General features: G+C 48.6%; 2 protein-coding genes across 2 annotated transcripts; both read right to left on the reverse strand.

Annotated features, from left to right (window-relative positions):
• Positions 1-228: 228 nt before the first annotated feature.
• LOC126529594 (uncharacterized) lies at positions 229-801 on the reverse strand. The gene has a single exon (XM_050177112.1). It carries the CDS (start codon positions 799-801, stop codon positions 229-231), a length of 573 nt encoding a protein of 190 aa, XP_050033069.1.
• Positions 802-1,109: 308 nt separating this feature from the next.
• LOC140213357 (uncharacterized) lies at positions 1,110-18,888 on the reverse strand. The gene is made up of 5 exons (XM_072284607.1): positions 18,739-18,888; positions 4,151-4,246; positions 3,451-4,069; positions 2,256-3,104; positions 1,110-1,843 (listed from the first exon to the last, which is right to left on the reverse strand). The coding sequence occupies exons 1-5, from the start codon at positions 18,886-18,888 to the stop codon at positions 1,110-1,112; spliced, it is 2,448 nt and encodes an 815-aa protein (XP_072140708.1).
• Positions 18,889-19,570: the final 682 nt, after the last annotated feature.

The raw sequence follows: 19,570 nt of genomic DNA on the forward strand, positions 1-19,570 counted from the left end.
TAGTAGGCGGCCTTTCTCAGCCAGGCAGCCTGTTTTTATAGCCATGGTCGGTGACGCATACCTCGGGTGACGTGGCGGTGGCGCTATGTTTTATCGACCATGCAGTCCAGCGTGCAGCTGTGTTATGCTGGGCCAGATGATAAGAAGGCGGAGGGTGCGCAGAAATATGCGCGAAGTGTGTCGCCACATCACCCCCCCCCCCCCCCCCCCCCGCGGAGTGGAGAGCCCTCAGGGCTTGCAAAAATCTGGGAAGCGTACGCGACGTCCGCTGCGTGTAGTGACAGAAGCAGGCTGCGATGTCGGCGGACGTGGATGGACGTCTGTGGGTGTACTGGTATTCCCTGGTTCGGCGGAATCGGTGTAGGCCGGCTTCAGTCGGTCGAGAGAGACTCGGACGGCGTTCCCTTTAATGCGCAGGGTGAAGGTTTTGTCGTCGAGAAGGAGAACTGGGTAGGGTCCGCCGTAAGGTGGCTGTAAAGGCCGGCGGACGGTGTCCTCGCGGAGAAAAGTGTGCGAGCACGTTGCCAGATCCTTGAAGACGAAGGTGGCGGTCTTACAGGGGTGAGCTGCAGGTGACGGGCGGAGGGCAGCGATGGTGCGTCGGAGCCGGGCGATAAAATCGGTGGGATCTGACGTCGCGGTGGTGGATGGCGGTGCAGCGAGAAATTCGCCTGGGAGACGGAGGGGTTCCCCGTAGACGAGCTCTGCGGCTGTAGCCTGAATGTCGGGCTTGAAAGTGGCGCGAAGACCTAGGGTGATGGCTGGGATGGCTTCAGGCCAGGTTGAGTCCGGGTGGCACATGATGGCTGCTTTGAACTGTCGGTGCAAACGTTCGATCATCCCGTTCGCGCATGGGTGGTAGCTGGTGGTCCGCGAGCGTTCAAACCTGATGGTCAGCCCAAGCAGCCGGAAAAGGTGTGATTGGAACTGTCGTCCTTGGTCGGTGGTGACGCGGCAAGGGGGCCCGAAGAGGGCAATCGAGCCGGCAAAGAAGGCCGAGGCGACGTCTTCCGCAGCGATTCCCTCGAGGGGCCATGCCTCAGGCCATCGAGTGTACCGATCTATGGCGGTGAGTCAGTAGCGATAGCGTCCAGCTGGAGGCAAGGGCACTATGATATCAAGGTGGACGTGTTGAAACCGACCAGAGGTCTGGGGGAATGCGCCGAGTGGTGAAGTGACATGCCTGGTGACTTTAGCGTGCTGGCATTGAATGCCGGAGCGCGCCCAGGTGCGGCAATCCCGCTGCATGGAGGGCCAGACATAGCGGTCAGCCACGAGGCGCGCAGAGGCGCGTATGCCGGGATGGCTGAGATTATGTAGCTGGTTAAAGAGGCCACGGCGATGGGAAAAGGGCGCGTAAGGCCTGCTTCGTGTTGTTGATATGTCGCAGTAGATAGTCTTTGTCGATTCAGGTATGGGACTTGCTGCAGCTGTAGCGAGGACCCGCTCTCAAGAAGCTGCTGCAGTTCAGCGTCCGTAGTCTGAGCCTCGGCGAGGACATCAGCTGTTATCTGCGAAGGGCTAATAGCTGCCACACGTGAAAGCGCGTCGGCGACCTCGTTGTCCTTCCCGCTTACATGGTGGATGTCGGTGGTAAACTGGACGATGAACGAGAGCTGGTTCTGCTGGACCGGCGGGAGTTTGTCGCGGCGCTGAGAGAAGGCGTAGGTCAGAGGTTTATGGTCGGTGTAGATAGTGCAGTGTTGTGCTTCGAGAATGTGGCGAAAGTGATGAACTGCTTCGTATATCGCCAGAAGTTCTCTGTAGTAAGCTGGCGAACTCGACGGCGCGGGGGTCGTGGTGTCGTCGGTGGGACTGGCCGCAGAAGGGGTCGTTTTGCGAGCTGAGAGTTTCTTGGAGAAGAGCGCCAAGGGCTGCCAGGTGTCTACGTGCTACATAAGGGCGGCGCCTACGGCGATGCTAGACGCGTCCGTGAAGAGCCCCAAGGGAGCGTCTGGCACAGGATGGGAGAGAAGTGTGGCGGTGCAAAGAGCAGCTTTGCATTTTTCGAAAAGTTCCGTTAAAGCCAGTGTCCACGTGACGGGTTGGTTTCCTCGTAGACCAGCCAAGGCATCATGGAGGGGAGCCTGGTAGTCGACTGCGTGTGGCAAGAAACGCCTGTAAAAGTTTAGCATGCCGAGGAAACGGCGAAGGTCTTTGGCGGTGGTTGGTTGAATGTAATTTTGCATGTCTGAGATGCTTTGAGGTAAGGGTCGAGTTCCCTCTGATGAGACTTCATGGCCGAGGAATCTGACGACTGAAGCGCCGAGCGTGCTCTTTGGGACATTGACCCAAAGAGCCGTGGTCATCGAGGCATTGGAAAAGCAGACGAAGGTGCATGTGGTGTTCGTCAGTGTTGCGGGAAAAGACCAATATGTCGTCAAGATAGACGAAGCAGAAGTCGAGGCCGCGGACGACTTCGTCGATGAAGCGTTGATAGGTTTGTCCAGCGTTCCTCAGGCCAAAGCTCATGAAGGGAAACTCGAACAAGCCGAAAGGAGTAATAATTGCAGTTTTCGGGACGTCGTCCGGATTGACGGGTATCTGCTTGTAGGCCTTGACCAAGTCTAGCACGGAAAAAACGGGGCAGCCGGAAATGCAATGGGCGAAGTCCTGTATGTGGTGAACAGGGAACCTGTCCGGAATTGTGCGGGCGTTGAGGGCACGGTAGTCCCCACAGGGCCGCCAGCCTTCAGTCTTCTTAGGGACGAGGTGAAGTGGCGAGGCCCATGGGCCGTCGGAGGGGCGGGCGATTCCCTCCCGCAGCATGGCTTCGAACTCTGCTTTGGCTATGCGCATGCAGTCCGGGGCAAGGCGACGGGCGCGACAGAAAACCAGGGGGCCTGGGGTGGTCCGGATGTAGTGCAAGATGGTGTGCTGCACGTCGCGTGGCGAGCTACTTGGGCGCGTAAAACCGGGAAATTCGGCCAGGATGGCGTGGTACGGTGAATTATGTTCGACACTGGGTACTTTGATGCTTGGCTGGTGGGTAGTCGTTCGCTGTCCTGGCGCAGAATGTCTCGTTGTCGCGTCGATGAGACGGTCGTGGCGGCAGTCCGGAAGGAGGTTGTAGTGCGCCAAAGAGTCCGAGCCAATGACTGGCTCTGTGACGTCGGCGATGACAAAATTCCAATGAAGGTCACGGCGTAGATTTTTAAGCTGGACGTGCAGGCGGAGCGAGCCGTAAGTTTTGATAGTGGACCGGTTTACCGCGCTGAGCTCGAAAGACGTAGAAAGACAGGGACCTTGAAGGTGGGCTCGCGGGTAGCAGCAAATGTCGGAACCGCTGTTTGGTCGGTGACGACGATGCGACGGCCTCCAGGTTGGCAGCTCGCAGCCGTGGCTACGAGCTGCCGTTGGCGTTTCCCCGATTTCTAGCGGAGCAGGGTGGTCGACATTGCCGTGCTCTGTCCCCGAAGCGTCTATGGTAGTAACACCGGTCGTCGTCACCAGGCTGCTGCGACGGGGTAGTGTTCTGGCCACGGCTTTGCGAGTGGCGCGTCGGCAAGTGTTGATCCAGGCGTCGTTGAATGAAGCTGAGGTGTCGGTTGATATCGCCGATACGCCGCGCAAGCTCTATGGTGTTCCGCGGTGCGGCGACAGCCTGGACGGTGGGCGACAACGGCGGCAAAGAGACCTCGATGACGCGATCAGCGATCCCGGCGAGTTGGTCGAGAGGTAGCGTAAGCTGAGCCTGCAGAATTGCCTGGACGTGCGGTGGCAGTCGTTGAAGCCAAAGTGCTCGCAGTAAGGAATCCTGGACTTCCATGTTGCCCGCGAGAGCACGCATGTGGCGGAGGAGCTGCGAAGGCTTGCGCTCGGCAAGTTCTGCGGACTGAAGTTGTCGCACCTTCTGGTCTTCCGAGGGTGACAGGCGGCGAATGAGTTGCATCTTGAGGTGTTCGTAAAGGTTGGCCGTTGGTGGGTTGGCAAGGATATCTCGGACCTCGCTGGCGTAGCGGGCATCGAGGTGGGCGACGACATAATCGTAGCGGGTCCGCTCTTGTGTGATCTGCGCGAGGGCGAACTGGGCCTCGACTTGGGCGAACCATACCTCGGGCGGGTCGGCCTAAAACGGCGGAAGCTCGACAGCTACACGCCAGACGCCGTGCGGGGCAGCGTGCGGTATGCCATCTGCCGGGGTTCTGACGTCCTCGGCGGAGCCGGCAAGATGCTGCTGCACGGAACCATTGGGTTGGTCGTGCCGTTCCTGAAGCTGTTGCTCTTGCTTCTGGATCACCTCTTGCTGCGCGTGAAGCTGTCTGTAAGAAGTTCCAGCTGTCGTTGAAGGGCGTCTTGTTCGTCCATGGCGATGCGTTCTTGTTCGTTGTCCGGGTCACCAGATGTGGGATGTCGTGTCTGCCGAAGGACGAATCCCAACGTAAAAACGTAACGCTTCTTTATTCGACTAACGATGGCAGCGGACGGGGATACCGACGCTACGTTCCTCCCAGTAGCGGAATGCAGAAGGCGGCCTTTCTCAGCCAGGCAGCCTGTTTTTATAGCCACCGTCGGTGACGCATACCTCGGGTGACGTGACGGTGGCGCTATGTTTTATGGACCATTCAGTCCAGCGTGCAGCTGTGTTATGCTGCGCCAAATGATAAGACGACGCGGAGTGTGTCGGAGTGCGCGGAGTGTGTCCCCACAAATGTATTCAGTTTCGCAGTCTACTGTGTACGGAACGCTGTTGAATTAAGAAGTCACATAATAGAACGCGTCATTTTGCTGGCGGCAAGCTTTCGTTATAATAAGCCACGCGCTTGACGGTGTCTTAAGCCCATGGGTAATCTCCGACCAAATAAGTTACGTGCAGCGCCAGTGCCACAGGTAGTCAGGTGCATGCTGCGCATTGTCTTAAGCTTACTGAAAATGCGTGAGGAATTAATATTTTAGGCTGAATAAGACTGAGCTGTTTTCGCTCAAGTATTAAAATGGTGTAAGTCAATGTCTGATTTTATGTCTCGTGTTGCAGTTTTTGAGCACTGTGCGAATGTGAAAGCGTGCTTATGTGCACGAACTCGGTTAATTGTCAAGCAGCGAGTTATGCATCGTAATCGAATATAACGGCTACTGTGTCGAATTACATTAGCAGGGGCGTTTTGCATAGTTTACTGTTTCGAACATGCCTTTGCATTTGCTAATATGAGTCGGCGCTTCAGAGTTGTCACATGAGCAGTTAAATCACCCTTCATCTGCGCGTTACAATCGTAATCTGTGAATTTTGCTGCTGCCTGTTTATATATGTTTATCGCTTTAATATTTTTAGTGGAGAAATAAAGTGTCAGAATAAAGCGCTCCCTTAATTCTGTGTTACCAGTCGTCTGTCATACACGAAACAAGGAGTTGGTCTGATAAACTAATAACTGCGGCCTAACTGCAACCTTTACATGCCTTCAAGAATGTAAAATGCTAGATTTCAAACTGCAGCAATAGTCAAGTCTGTCAAAAGTGCGTACCTGATAAATGAATACAAGTTCATGCCTTTTAGTAAGCTTAGATGCAGGCCGCAGTGAACTGTTTCTTGTTAGTCTTGAAATGTGGTTAAACTTGCAATAACAAGCCTTGTTGCCTATTCTTATAGGCATATCCAGTAATATGCATTCAACTGGAGCACCATCATTTCATCAATACTAAGTATCACCGTTTGCAGATATGATCCTCAAATTCTGGCTTGAGCAGTGGCACAACCCAAGATGGTGCGGGCGGCACACTCGGCATAGGCTCAGGATGTATAACAAGCGGTGTTTGTGGAAAACACGGGGAAGGCGGGAGATGGAAATTCAAGACGATGAGCAAAACGAGAACAAGGTGAAAGCAGGAGCCAACATTTCGACAAGTTGACTTGTCTTTTTCAAGGCGACATATGCTTTGCTCGCCACAGTATATATAGGTGGCGTTCTTCTAAAGGAGAGAGGGTGTGCGGGTGCGGCAACGAGGGAAAGTGTGTTAGCGTGTCGAATTGAGAATAAAGGAATGCTGTGCACAAGGCCGGGGGCTGGGCACACGCCTTACACTCGCTCTCCTTTAGAAGAACCCCACCTATATGTACTGTGGCGAGGAAAGCAAATGTCGCCTTGAAGAAGACAAGTCTACTTGTCGAAACGTTGGCTCCTGCTTTCACCTTGTTCTGGTTTTGCTCAAGTGGCGTTTGTGATGCACCAGACTAACGACATACTTATAACATCTGACAATGACCAATATTGACACGTGTACTTGTTTGTCTTTTTCGCGTGACCTCGTTTCACCGCCTAACAAATGTTATCGCCCAGCATGGGAGGCGCCCGCACGTATCGGAAGTTTTTCTAATGTTATCGATCGTTCTTTGTGCTGTCTGTTGTCACCGACTCTTGTGTATTCTGATTTCATGTATGCGCGACGCGAATGGTGTAGAACTTTCCGGAAGACACGCGGGCACCAGCGATTACTTTGGAACTTTCGATGACTGATGCATAGAGAAAGAAATTTAACAAGAGTGGACACTCGCATAGAGCCCAGCGGCCGAATTGACTGAAGCGAACCAAACGGATGATATTAACACCTTACAGTTTCGATTTTCGGCGCTTGTGTTTTGAACGCCAGCTGGTACACGTAAAGCTGGCTCCGATGATCGGCCAGGCATTATTTTTTTTTCGCTTCTGCTGCTGAACAACGTGCGGCCTTGGCGCGGAATCGTTTTATTATTCAATAAAAATGATTTCGAACGATTTTTACAAGCCGCCACCGAATCTGTGTCACGCGCAATTTCATAAAGTAAACGCAAGGCCTCTTCTGAAATAATGAAATGTTAATTTTGCTCTATAATAATGCTCGTTCCGGGGTTTTTGTGCATTCATTCAAAGTTCTGGCACCAGCAGCAGTAGTTGCCGTACGAAGCTCCACCGGACTCCATCAACTGAAAAAAAAAATTGATTGCGAGCATGTATAATTTTGGTATATAGACCTAACACAAATACTGCATGTAGAGACGAGACGTGCGCAAGTGGTGAATAGGCGGCATTAGAAAAAAATCACTTTTACACACATTTGGTAGCAAATAGACTCCTCCCAAAACAATGCCATAAAATATGAAAAAAAAACATGATTTTCAAGCATCCCTCCTTCCCTGGGCATTATTTCCTGAATGTTAACAGCACGAATACACGGGTGACTGCGCGTTTCCAAAACAAGTTGGCCTCAGCCGACGCGATAGTAGGCCAGGTACACAGAAGTGGCCACAACACAGGTTCTCAGCCAGACCACCCTACACGCTCGCAGAATGCCTTCTAGTCGCACTCAAGACAAATTCGTGGGTGCAAAGCCTGTTTTCAGCCGCTCCGAAGACAGCATTTTCCAGTTCTTGGTTTTTGAGCTCTTCGGCGTTATCTTTCGCTCGTCCTGCCGGCGCAAGCAACACACTTCCGTGTTATCTCTTTTGGCAATCGCTCGTCGCGTTCTCGATAAGCGTGAGTACCGAAAGAAGGTATATGTTGGCGCAGGGCCGTAAAAAGCGTCACCAACTTGTCCCGCTAAAATTAAGCACACGCCAACCTGACTGTCACCAAGGCCGGCTTGCTTTTTTTGCTAACTGATTTACAACCTCAGGCGCAGCAAGCATGCCTGGAAAGTATCCCAAAAAGTTACGAAATTGATTACAATCATTTTGGGGGTGAGAGAATGCGTCACGAACTTGTTCCAGTAAGATTCAGTAGACACGAAACTGCGTCACACAGCCGAGCTACTTTTCAGTAACTGAGGCACAACGCCAGAAGCGGTGCGCGTACCTCAGAAGTATCCCAAAAAGTAGCGAAATATAATGAAGGTGAAGGTTTATTTGTTTCTATTATAGAAGCGAAAGGCTACAAAGGCCTGACAAATGGCTCCGGCTCCTATTGGCGTTTAGCACTGTGGTACATAATATGAAATACATTGGTGACATCATATCAAATCATTGTTGCTTGTGCAGTACAGAGGTAAACTTTTCATTCAAATAAAACGGAAACAGATTAGCAGCGCGAAATAGAGAAGAAATACATAGATTATGGAAAAATAATAAAGTTTGGCTATTAAACTGTAGATATAGTTTCCCTAGTCTCGGTAAACATAAATGAATTCTGTAATTTTAATACGAACAAATACCGTAACAATGTGTTACAAATAAAATGCTAAAATATAGATACCACGTATAGTGCATTTCATGTGCTATATTGTGCATTTTCATGGATTTCAGATAATTTACTGTCATCAGGCAAATTTAGGTCATTTAATAATTGAGGAACCTGGTTATACAAGTGCGGTCTGCCATAAATTGTTCGAGACTTTGGAGTTACCCTAGTTTCCTTGCGTAGGCAATACAGTAAACCCTCAGTTGTACGAACGTCGGTTTATCGAATATTTCAGAATAACGAACTTTTAAAAAAATCCCCGGTAGTTTTCTTATGGATTCTATGTAAAAATGTTTCACCCAAACGAATTTCGGAACAGTCAATATTTCAGTTTAACGAACTCGCTCAGAGGACCAAGGCTTATTTTTAACGTAGTTTTGCGCCCTGCACTCCAGACGCAACCGGTGCCCGCCCTCATCAAACTGCCGCTCCAGCGGCAATGTAACGTCGCTGGCGCTACAGCGCCCCTGGGGCAACGAGGCAGCGAGGCATGGCCTGCGAGATTGCCCGCACAAAACGAGCAAGCATGTCATCTCGGAGGCCATGAACAAAGCAACATCGCTGGCATTTACAACGCCACCAGAGCAAAGCGGCGATCTGTCACACCACAAACCACTTGGTGTATGTTTTTTTTTTCCGGACCGGCTAGTCGTGGCATGGTCGTCGTCTCTTTCTTTCCAGTCTCGTCGATTCCGCGCGTGCACACAAAGGCAGCATTATAACTGTTTTGAACCTTGTACTTGTTGATATGTACAAATTCCATTTCACACATTTCTAACACTATGGATGCCATGTCTTTTGCTCTATGAATTACACTTCAAACTTCTGACTCTATATGCCATGTCTTATGTTGGTCTAGTGAATATTCAGTTTAGTGAACTTTCAGTTAAATGAACTATTTCCTTCGGTCCCTTGAAGTTCACTCAAGTGAGAGTTCACTGTAGTGAGGTATTGATTAAGATGATTTTGATGCATAGAGTTTGTTAGCTTTTATATCTTTCAATAACCTATAACAGTATATCTGCTTCGCTTCCAGCAGAGTGTGTTTGATGAATAGAGTATGGCTTCTCAAATCTTGAGGCCTACCCCTGTAGTTTTCTGAGTATCTAAGCGCTCTTTTTTTAAGAGTAATAATTGTCGATAATTTTGTAAATATGTTGTACCCCATACAAGTAAACAATATGTAAGTGGTGAATAAACGATGGAGTAATATAATGCTTTTTTAAGCCGGAGTGGAATCACATCCCTGATTCTCTAAAAACGTCCCGTGATTCGGTAACTTCAGCAGACAGTTTTTCCACATGTGTTTTCCAGGACATATCACCTTTAAACCTCACGCCCAGAAACCTAACCTAACGCCCAGCTTCTACTTGTTCTATTTGTACGTCCAGAAACCATATTGTTAACCCAAAATTAATCTTGTTGTGTTTTTGGCAATGAACTCTCTGACAGTGAAGCAAGATCGGTCTTGTCCTCTGATGAAGTACGGATTGCCTACTCGCGACCTGACACCAACTCAATGATCAAAGCACTCATGCAGGACCTTAAAAAGGCTTACAGAGCCCAATATGACAAAATTCACAGACGTCTACATATGATTGACCCAGACGGTAAATTCTGTTTGCCCCCGAAGCTTACACGGAGCAAAACATCATTGCTACACAGGATCAGGCTCGGCCTTGCTTTCACCCGTCGCTACGCGCATCTCCTCGGCCAATCGAACTGGCCTGATTGCGAACACTGCCAGATGCCCGAAACACTGCAACACGTACTGTGCGACTGCGCAGCACATATATGCTGAAGCGAAGGACGTTAGAAAGATTCCTAGCCAGCGTTGGCAGGCAACCACTGTCGGAGGAAGGTATCCTCAGCCCATGGCCTGAGACTGCAATTTCAATGCGTGCAACAAAAGTATTGTTGAAGTTTCTGCAGGACACCAAGCTCGACGAGTGGCTCTAGCAAGACAACTGTCTTTATGTACATACACACTCACCACTTCTCTTATCATCATCATCCATCCCAGTACTTTCACTCCCCTTCCCTCTTCCGCAGTGCAGAGTAGCAGACTAGAGCACACTAGGTCAGGTTGACCTCTCTGTCTTTCCTATCAATAAATTCTATTCTTCTATATTCTAAAATTATTCGGTTTGCTAATTCGTGCAAATATTATTTATTTAGTTTCATTGGCATTTAATTGCAATTTTTTCTTGTGTTACCATGAAAACAGAAGATTTAGGTAATTATTTATCGAAATCTGCAACGTATTTCAATGACTAGTCTGCGAAAAACACATTTGTGTCATCAGCATACATAATTAACTTTTGAGCATTTGGTATGTAAGAAAGATCATTGGTGTATTGGGCTAAATAACAAAGATCCAAGTGTAAAGCCTTGTGGGACGCCTTGTAGTATCTTTAATTTCGGAGATTTACTGTTGTTAAGTGATACGTACTAATACCTGTCTTGTAAATAGCTGCGAATAAAGTGATTTGCTGACCCTCTTAGTCCATAATGATAAATCTTGGTCAACAAAATGGCAGGGTTTACAGAATCGAAAGCTTTTCTCAGATCTTAAAGGAGAACCACGGTGTATAATGTTTGTTCAATGGCATTTATTATTTCATGTTTAATAGAGAGTAATGCATCTTCAAAGAATCTTTCCTTTCTAAATACATATTACGCGTCAGACATAATATGGTATTTTCATACAAGTTTCTCAAGGCGGACGTTTATGAGTGTCTAAAATTTTTTAGACATTACTGGTAGTGCAGATATGGGTCGCTACTTGTTAAAAGTGTAATCTGTGCCCCCCTTGTGGGCTGGACACACTCTAGCTAGCTTGGGTGCTTCCTGGAAAACGCCACATTCGAGCACACAATTAGCAAGGTGAGCTAGAGGGCTGGAAATTATGTCCACTACGTGTTTCATGGCAATGGGTTTGTTATCATCGTATGCTGCAGCAGCGTAATTTTTTAGATTGCGTTTAATATCTGTCACTTCCTACTCCGTAGTTCGCGACAATAAAATGGAAATAATAGAAGTGCTTTTTATGGGCATACGAACTTCTGTGTTCTTTGTGACCAGCAGCTGTGTACTCTCTGCTACGAATAAATTGACAGTTCAGTGAAGTAGCACCTTGCTCGTACTTTACGATACCTTGAGTAGGAGATATAGGTATTGGCGTGGCAACATTCTTTCCTTGAGCGAGATTCTTAAGTGTCTTCAAAAATGTTCTTTTATCATATCATATACGAGAGAATAAATTCTCATAGTACTGAATTTTCGCATACTTAACTGATGCATTAAGCTTCTTGCGATATTTTTTAAACCCTGAAGATTTTTCCAGATCAAGTGTCTTAACAAAAGAATGATACACATGGTTTTTGACCGCAATCTTATTTTAAAGTAGGCGTGTGATCCGCGGCTTCCTTATCTCATTCTTGGAACTTTGCACATTTCTAATCTTTATAGGAAACGCCAGCTCGTAGCAGCGCATTAAAATGGCACAAAAATGTTTTATGCTTGATTTACATAGCATTATTCTCGGTTCCCAGTTCGACTTCTCAATGAGAGAGCGGAAAATGGCTAAATAATTTCGACTGAAATCGCCATAGGAACTCACACCTATTTTTATACTTTTATTTTTCGTCATCGGTAAGAAACAAAACGTCGGTAGATGATCACTAAAGTAGTGATAAAGAACCAGCCAAAACATTTGGACAAGGCGCGTTCATGATGGCTACATCTAACAACGTCGCTCTATTCGCCATAATACGAGTGGCTAAATTTATAAGATTTTCACAGGCATAAGCATTTATTATGTTTTTAAGTTCTCGTGCATTAGTGTCATTTCCTAACATGTTAACGTTCAGGTCACCCATTATACGAAACTTTGGACCAGTGTTATTTAAGTAATCTAGTAGTTCATCTATGAATTCGAAAAATGGTTTCTTATTACCACAACGAGTCCTATATACTAGAGATACGTAAAACGATTTCAAATATACAGTAAGACATTTCACATGCTCATTAGTAATGGTAAGATTTGAAATGACCTCGTACTGGTGATATTACCGAAGATATATAGCGACGGTGCCACCGCGCACACTAGTTCGTGTTAATGCCTTGGTATATGTAATCATCAAATTGGGGTGGATTTTCACACTGTGTTAGCCATGTCTTTGTGAAAAGCAACATATCGAATTTATACTTCAATATTCCGAGCAATTCAGGTAGTTTATCGTGTTTGTTTTTAAAACTCAGTACGTTTAATTGCATAATTCACATAAATTTATTAAGATTTAAATTAGAAACGGAAGGAAAAAAGGAATCATAATCATGATGCACACAAAGGCTATACCCTGGGCTAGCGATGTGTGGTGGTTTTCGTGCACGCCCTTTTACTCATGGAGGAAAGAGGCATTCATTCGACCATTTTATCAACGTCGTGTAAACAGTTTAAACGAAGGACCAGTGATGTTTCATTTCGTCGAGCGAAAATGTTGCCACCAGCTGTCCACACAAATTTCTAATTCACAACTATTTTCCTCCTAACGGCAGCCCCGAGCAATTGCTTGCACTCCTTCGTCAAGTGTTCATTCATGAATACGGGATGGTACTTATCACATCCGAGCATTTTAGTGTCAATTCTTGCTTTCTTTGATTTTGCAAGAATGACATTCTTCTTTGCACGGTGAACAAAACGAACAATAATGTTAGACTCATTATCCTTGGCAGTGGGGACTCTGCGGCAAACGTCTACATCACGTTCTTCTATTTTTTTCTTTCACAAGTTCCCCCATTTTCGTCACCACTTTTGGGAGTCACCATAATCTTGGCAGTCAGGTAAATTGTCACAAATTTGTCCCACGAAGATTTAGTACACGCGAAACCGTCACCATGGTCAAGCTGCTTTTCGCTAAGTGCGCCAAAAGCCGGGAGCCGCAAGCGTGCGAAAATCTACCAAAATAAGTTACAATAATGTTGCTACTTATAGAAACCGCCACAAATATCTCCCAGTGTGAGCCATGAAATCAAATTAACTGGGCCAGAACGGTGGAGCTGTTTTTCGCTAACTGCGTCACTATAGTCTCGGTTTTGTGCCCGAAGTATGCTTGAAGTGCGTCGCAGACTGTGAAACAAAATTTCTCACCTTGCCTTGGTGCTATAGCGCAGTGTTGCCGTGTCGAACTGTAGAAGGAACGCAAGAATACGCCGGGAGCCCAACAATCACGATACATATAAAAGAGAGGGGTCGCCGAACAGGCGAATTTCCCATGCGCAGCCAGCCTCACTAGCTTGGGTGACCTGTCTGGCTCATGACGCATGCATCTGTCGAGACTAGCGTGCCGTTAGCTTGGTGCTATGTAATGCAAGGAAAATAGGTCACCAAGTATAACGTCATTTAAACGCAAAGCTTTTCAGTTTTAGCGGGAAAGAATATAAAAAATAAAACGCCTGTAAGTTCATTTCACATTCATTTTTTCCGATGCTCGCGTCAACTAACGGTTGGGATTAACACTAGTGTGACGTGTTTCCTGTTGCCAGTTTTCGCCGGGTGTCCCCTCTTGTTCAATTTCTTTCTCTATGACTGATGTATAAAAGCCGACAAGCATGAGTCGCTGATCAGGTTTTCAACGATCGCCGACTGTGTTCGCCGAGGTCGCCGTGCTTTGAGTCTAGCCTGTTTTTGAGGGCACAAGTTCGCCCAATTAAAACGCTAGTTTTTTCGTTCGCAGTTTTGCTGCTTTCTTCGCCGTCAGTACTATGTAACATCTGGTGGAGGTGCTTTGCGTTCATGTACCAGCGCGCCACAAAGCCGTTGCCCAAGGCCGAGCGCGGAAGACAACACCAACGTCACCAAGAACCAGCGAGGTAGCCGCCGGCTGCAAGGATTGCCCCCGGAGCACGCACGTTTGCCTGGTACGACCAGGAAGATCGTCCCCGAGCCAATCCCAATGGCAGCCGCAGCGTCCCTCATCCTGCTGCAACAGCCCAGGGAGCCGTCTACCTTTCGCGGACCCTCATTTGAAGAACCGGATAAGTGGTTGGAAACATATGAAAAGGTCACTGCATTCAACAACTCGAACTCCGACAACAGGCTCCGGCATGTGTACTTCGCCTTAGAGGACGACGCCAGGATGTGGTTTGAGAACCAGGAGTCAACCCTGACTACATGGGACATGTTCCGCAATGGCTTCTTGCAGACGTTCGCGAGCATCCAGCGCAAAGAGAGAGCCCAAGCTGTACTGGAAACACATGCAGCTGCCGAACGAAAACATCGCGATTTTTACAGAGGAGATGACTCGCCTCTTCCGACACGCCGACCCAGACATGCCGGAAGAGAAAAATGTTCGCTTCTTGATGCGCGGTTTGAAGCAAGAGCTTTTGCCGGATTGATACGCAACCTGCCTAAGACTGTTGCCTAAATTTATTTCCGACGCCACCGCAATGAGAAGACGCTCGATATGCGGACAAGGCAATATAATCGCCAACTGCTGACCGTAAACCAAAGCGACATTCAAGCACTCGCAGGGACGACCGATTGGGTGAGGGACCAAACGCGAGTTAATATCTTAGTTTCAATCAAGAAAAAGAAATGGGCATGGGCCGGACATGTAATGAGGAGGGAAGATAACCGATGGTCACTAAGAGCTACGGACTCGATTCCAAGGGAAGGGAAGCGTAGCAGGGGGCGGCAGAAAGTTAGGTGGGCGGATGACATTAAGACGTTTGCAGGGACAACATGGCCACAATTAGTACATGACCGGGGTAGTTGGAGAAGTATGGGAGAGGCCTTTGCCCTGCAGTGGGCATAACCAGGCTGATGATGGTGATGATGATGAGGGACGACCTGCGAGAGACCATCAAAGCGGTCGTTCGCGACGAAGTGCAGAAGCTCTTCCCAAGGTCGCAGCTTCAGATGGCATCAATCGCCGACATCGTCAAAGAAGAGGCTCAGCGATCGCCTGCAGTTCCTGAGGTGCAACCGCAGCCCCAGCCACCCAGCCAGAAGCGATGACCTACAACCCCATCGCCAACCGTCGAGGTCCCCACCCGCGACCGCACCAGTGCCCTGTAACAAAGCAATTCCGTCTTCCACCGCCGCCTCCGCCAGCGCGCCCACCCATCGCCCAGTGCAGTGTTACGGGTGGCGTGTAACGCCCTGAGCAAAATGGATGCCCGAAACACCCTGCTCAACCCGAAATGGAAGATGGATTCATAATTTGCTATGGTTGTCCCGAGTGGTTGCCGGTCTGGCGGGCGCCTCACAGTGTTTACAGGCAGATGTGTGCGACCAAGGGGAGAAACGTTTTCGCAAAGTATGCGACTCTAGGAGAGACCCTTCCCGCGAACTGTCCGACTCTAGGGGAGGCCCTTTCCGCGAACCAACGTCGCCTAGAAGAAAGGATCAGCCGCCCATCCCGGACTCGTGGGTTGACGCCAGAGGAGGCAAGCCGGGGTAACGTCGCCTAGAAGAAAGGATCAGCCGCCCACAATCCCCGACCCATGGGTTGGCGGCAGCGGAGGCAAGCAAGTGCAACGTCGCCTAAGAAAGTCGGAGCAGCCGCCAAGCAGTGAAGGGGTTCAGTGCATGTCACGTGACTTAGACGTGAGCAAGATCCCGCCCCCGATTTAAGAGGTCCGCAATGTACTTTTTCAATTCATTCATTTTCTTCTTATCCTTCACCAACCATTCAATAAACAGCGCAAGTCTCGCACTAGAAATCGTCTCGTCCCTGCCTTGTCGCCATCGTCTACCGGACGCCTGCTGCCCGCCGACAACGCGACGCTACCCAATAGTAACGCCGGTCGAGGTTCGAGAAACAAGCGTCTCAACAACTGGTTGAGAGCGGAGGCATACGCTACCCGGGTGAACCCAACTCTGCACGATATCTAAAAGGTCGTCTCCTTTTCGTCCTGGTGACAATGTTCGGAAGATGAGTGCGTGGCTTTTCTACACTTGGCTTTACGTATTTTCGGGGGAAATACAAAGCAGTATTTTTTTCTTTAACTGTTGACGGAAGTTTTCAGTACGTCGAGGTTGTTATAGAGCGAAGCATTAGCAGCACTAAGGGCAGCCACGAACTTGAAGGTACTAAAGAAACCGGAATTGTTTAGCTTGGCCAGAGAGTTGGGCCTCCAAATTGCCGAATCAAAGAGAACGCCGGAGATCATTGAGGCGATCGACGCGATCGGGGCAGACGACGATGAACTGAAGGAATGCCTAGAGAGCATTGCAGATAAGGAGGAAGAGCGTAACCACCTAGAGGAAAAAGAAGAGCGTAAGCGCCTAGAACAAAAAAGAAGAGCGAGCAGCAAGCGACGCACTCGAAATGACGCGCCTAGATATATAATTTCTGAAGGCTCAAAATTCCAGGCCCAGCACAAAGGCACGATGAAGCGAGCGCAGAATGACAGACTCGATGGCATCCTACGCAGTGCGAGGGGACATAGGTCTTTTTATGGCACAGTTCGAGCGCGCGTGTGAGAAGGCAAAATTCGCGAGAAACACGTGGCCGCAACACTTTCTCACGTTGCTGCCACGTGAGGTAGCTCATATCATTGCCCGCATGGGAAAGAAGAAGCAGAGCACTTTGATAAAGTCAAAGCGAATCTGATTGAAAAGTATGGATTATCAGCAGAAGCATTCAGGCAAAAATTCAGGGAGGTCCAGGAGGCCAAAAGCGAGTCATACTCAGATTTTGCATACACCTTGGAGGTAAACCTGAAAGAATGGCTCAGAGATGAGGGGGCACTCGACGACGTCCAAAAGACAATGCAGTTGTTGCATTAGAACAGTTCTATCGCCGGCTGCCAGAAAACATCAAGTATTGGGTTCAGGATAGGCCAAGCGTGGACACTGTCACGAGAGCGGCTGATCTCGCTTAGGAGTAGGTAACTCGCCGTGCGTTCGAAGGCAACGAAGCTCCTAAAAAGGACATGAATAAATACAGACCGGGCAAGCTAGAGCGATGGTCAAAGTCTAGTCAGTGTAAATCCAAGGAAAGGTCAGATTCGGTGAAAATTAGTGACGAGAACAGCAAGGGAAAGGATGAGTCACCCGAACAGAGGGCAAAAGGCAAAAAAAAAAAAGCTTTCGAGGCAAAGAAACTACTGGTTTGCTATAACTGCCAGCAAAGGGCGCATATCTCGCTGCGGTGCAAAAAGCCCAAACTAGTGCTGAAGTCACTAACTAGTAACGAGGAAAATCTGAAATTGCTGGAACCAGAAATTCGAGACCTCGTGGTAAACGGGAAACCATGTCGGGTGCTATGCGACGTGGCGCACCCGTCATACATGGAGGAAGGCCAGTTCACGGGAGAATGTGCTTGGATAAAGCAAGCCGTAGGGCCTCCAGTGTTGGTCTCTCTGTGGCAAAGGTTCTTACCGAAGGCCCTTTTGAAGTACTGGACACTGAAGCCGCCGTCTCGCACCTCTCCCGTCAGTGTATCCATATTTGTTTTCTAACAAATCTGAGGGTTTGCGGCGACGCAGGGGAATCGGGAGTATTTAGGAGATAGGACAAGCCTTAACTCGTTCCAAGGCAATATAGCTCGCGGCCAAGGCAGTGTACGAATGTCAAGTGGTGGTGGAAACAGGTTTGACGAAGGATTCATCAACCAGCACCAAACAGGGGATATTGGGGGTTATAGGGGATATTGCGGAAAGTACACTAGCTAATGAAGAGATCAGGAAAGCACCGGAGCCTGAAATGTCGCGAGGCAGAATGCAGAAGAAAGTTACTGCATGTAAGCTCTGCCACATTGATTCTCAGATTTGTTAGAAAACAAATATGGATACACTGACAATAGGTGCGAGACGGCGGCTTCAGTGTCCAGTACATTGAACTGGAAAAAGATTCCACCCTGCGGAACCTAAGCCCAGACGCGAAAGAAGGTGTAGCCAAACAGAACGTAAAGTTCCTCAAGAGGGCAGGCGTCCTCTATAGAAATTACCAGTCGAAAGGCAGTGCAATTCGACCAACTCGTGGTGCCACATCCTTATCATGAGCAGCTCCTGCACCTGGTGCACGGGGGCTTTTGGACAGGGCATCTGAACATTCGTAAAACAAAGGACCGCATACTACAGGAATTTTACTGGCCCGGCTGCTTTCGAGAAGTGGAAGCATTCGTAAGAAGCTGCGACACACGTAAACGCATAGGGAAGCCCGGAGATAAGGCTAAAGTGCCAATGAAACTTGTTCCCATTATCACGGAGCCATTTCGTAGGCTCATAATAGACACAGTGGGACCACTTCCTGCAACGCAGACTGACTATCGGCATATTGTCACTGTACTATGCCCCGCAACGGAATTCCCAGAGGAGGTGCCCCTCAAAGAACTAAGCTGGGTGGACATCGTCAACGCGCTTATGTCTATCTTCGCGCGAGTAGGGTTTCCGGCAGAAATCCAGTCAGATCAAAAATCCGTCTTTACGAGCGCACTGACCTCAACGTTTCTGGACGCGTGCGGTATTATAATCATTCATAGCTCAGTGTACTACCCCCCGTTAAACGCGGTAGAGTAAGCCCACTCAGTTTTAAAACGGCTTTTGCGAGCCCTTTGTCATTCCGATCGGGAGGTTTGCTTGCCTGCAGCAATGTTCGCACTTCGATCTGCACCGCACGGGCCAGCAGGTTTTTCACCTTCAGAACTCGTTTACGGTTGCTGCCTTCGGTCCCCTCTTCGCATTGTTCGAGCAGGCTGGGAAGGCCGGGCGGACGATCCTTCAGTTGTGGCATACGTACTAGAGCTGTTAGACCAAATGCACACATCTCAAGAATTAGCAAGGCATGAAATGCGCAAGGCACAGAGCAATGCTAAGCATTATTATGAGAGGACGGCTCGAACGCGACGCTTTGAAGTTGGAGAAAAGGTAATGATTCTGAAACCCTCATTGAAAAACAAACTACAGGTTCAATGGGAAGAACCGGTTGACATAATTCAGAAATTATCTGAAACAAACTGCGTAATCACCGTACCGGGAAACGAAGGACACCACAAGTGTACCACAGGAATCTACTTAAACACTATCGGCCGAGGGAGGCCATTGTGAACATGTCCCTTAACCAACTGGAGGAGATGCCTGTCGACTTTCCGGAGTCAACATCAGTAACGAGCACAGAAGACATTCACGAAACAATTGACAAGCTAGTAGAGCAGGCGGAGTTGAAACCCAATCAAAGAGCCGAAGTGATGGAACTCGTGTTTGAATTTAAAGACAGATTTTCGGACCGACCAGGCAGTACCACTGCGATCGTTCATGATATCGAGTTTACCTCATCGGTCCCAGTTCGTTCGAAGAGTTATCGCGTTTGACCTCGTCAACGTCAATCACGGTCGCTGAAATAAAAAAAAAAAAATACTAGAGCACCACGAGCACTGATGAACGACTCCCAGGAATCAACCAGCTACGAACCAAGG

This window comes from Dermacentor andersoni, chromosome 9 (genome assembly GCF_023375885.2).
Source record: "Dermacentor andersoni chromosome 9, qqDerAnde1_hic_scaffold, whole genome shotgun sequence".
Lineage (NCBI taxonomy): Eukaryota > Metazoa > Arthropoda > Arachnida > Ixodida > Ixodidae > Dermacentor > Dermacentor andersoni.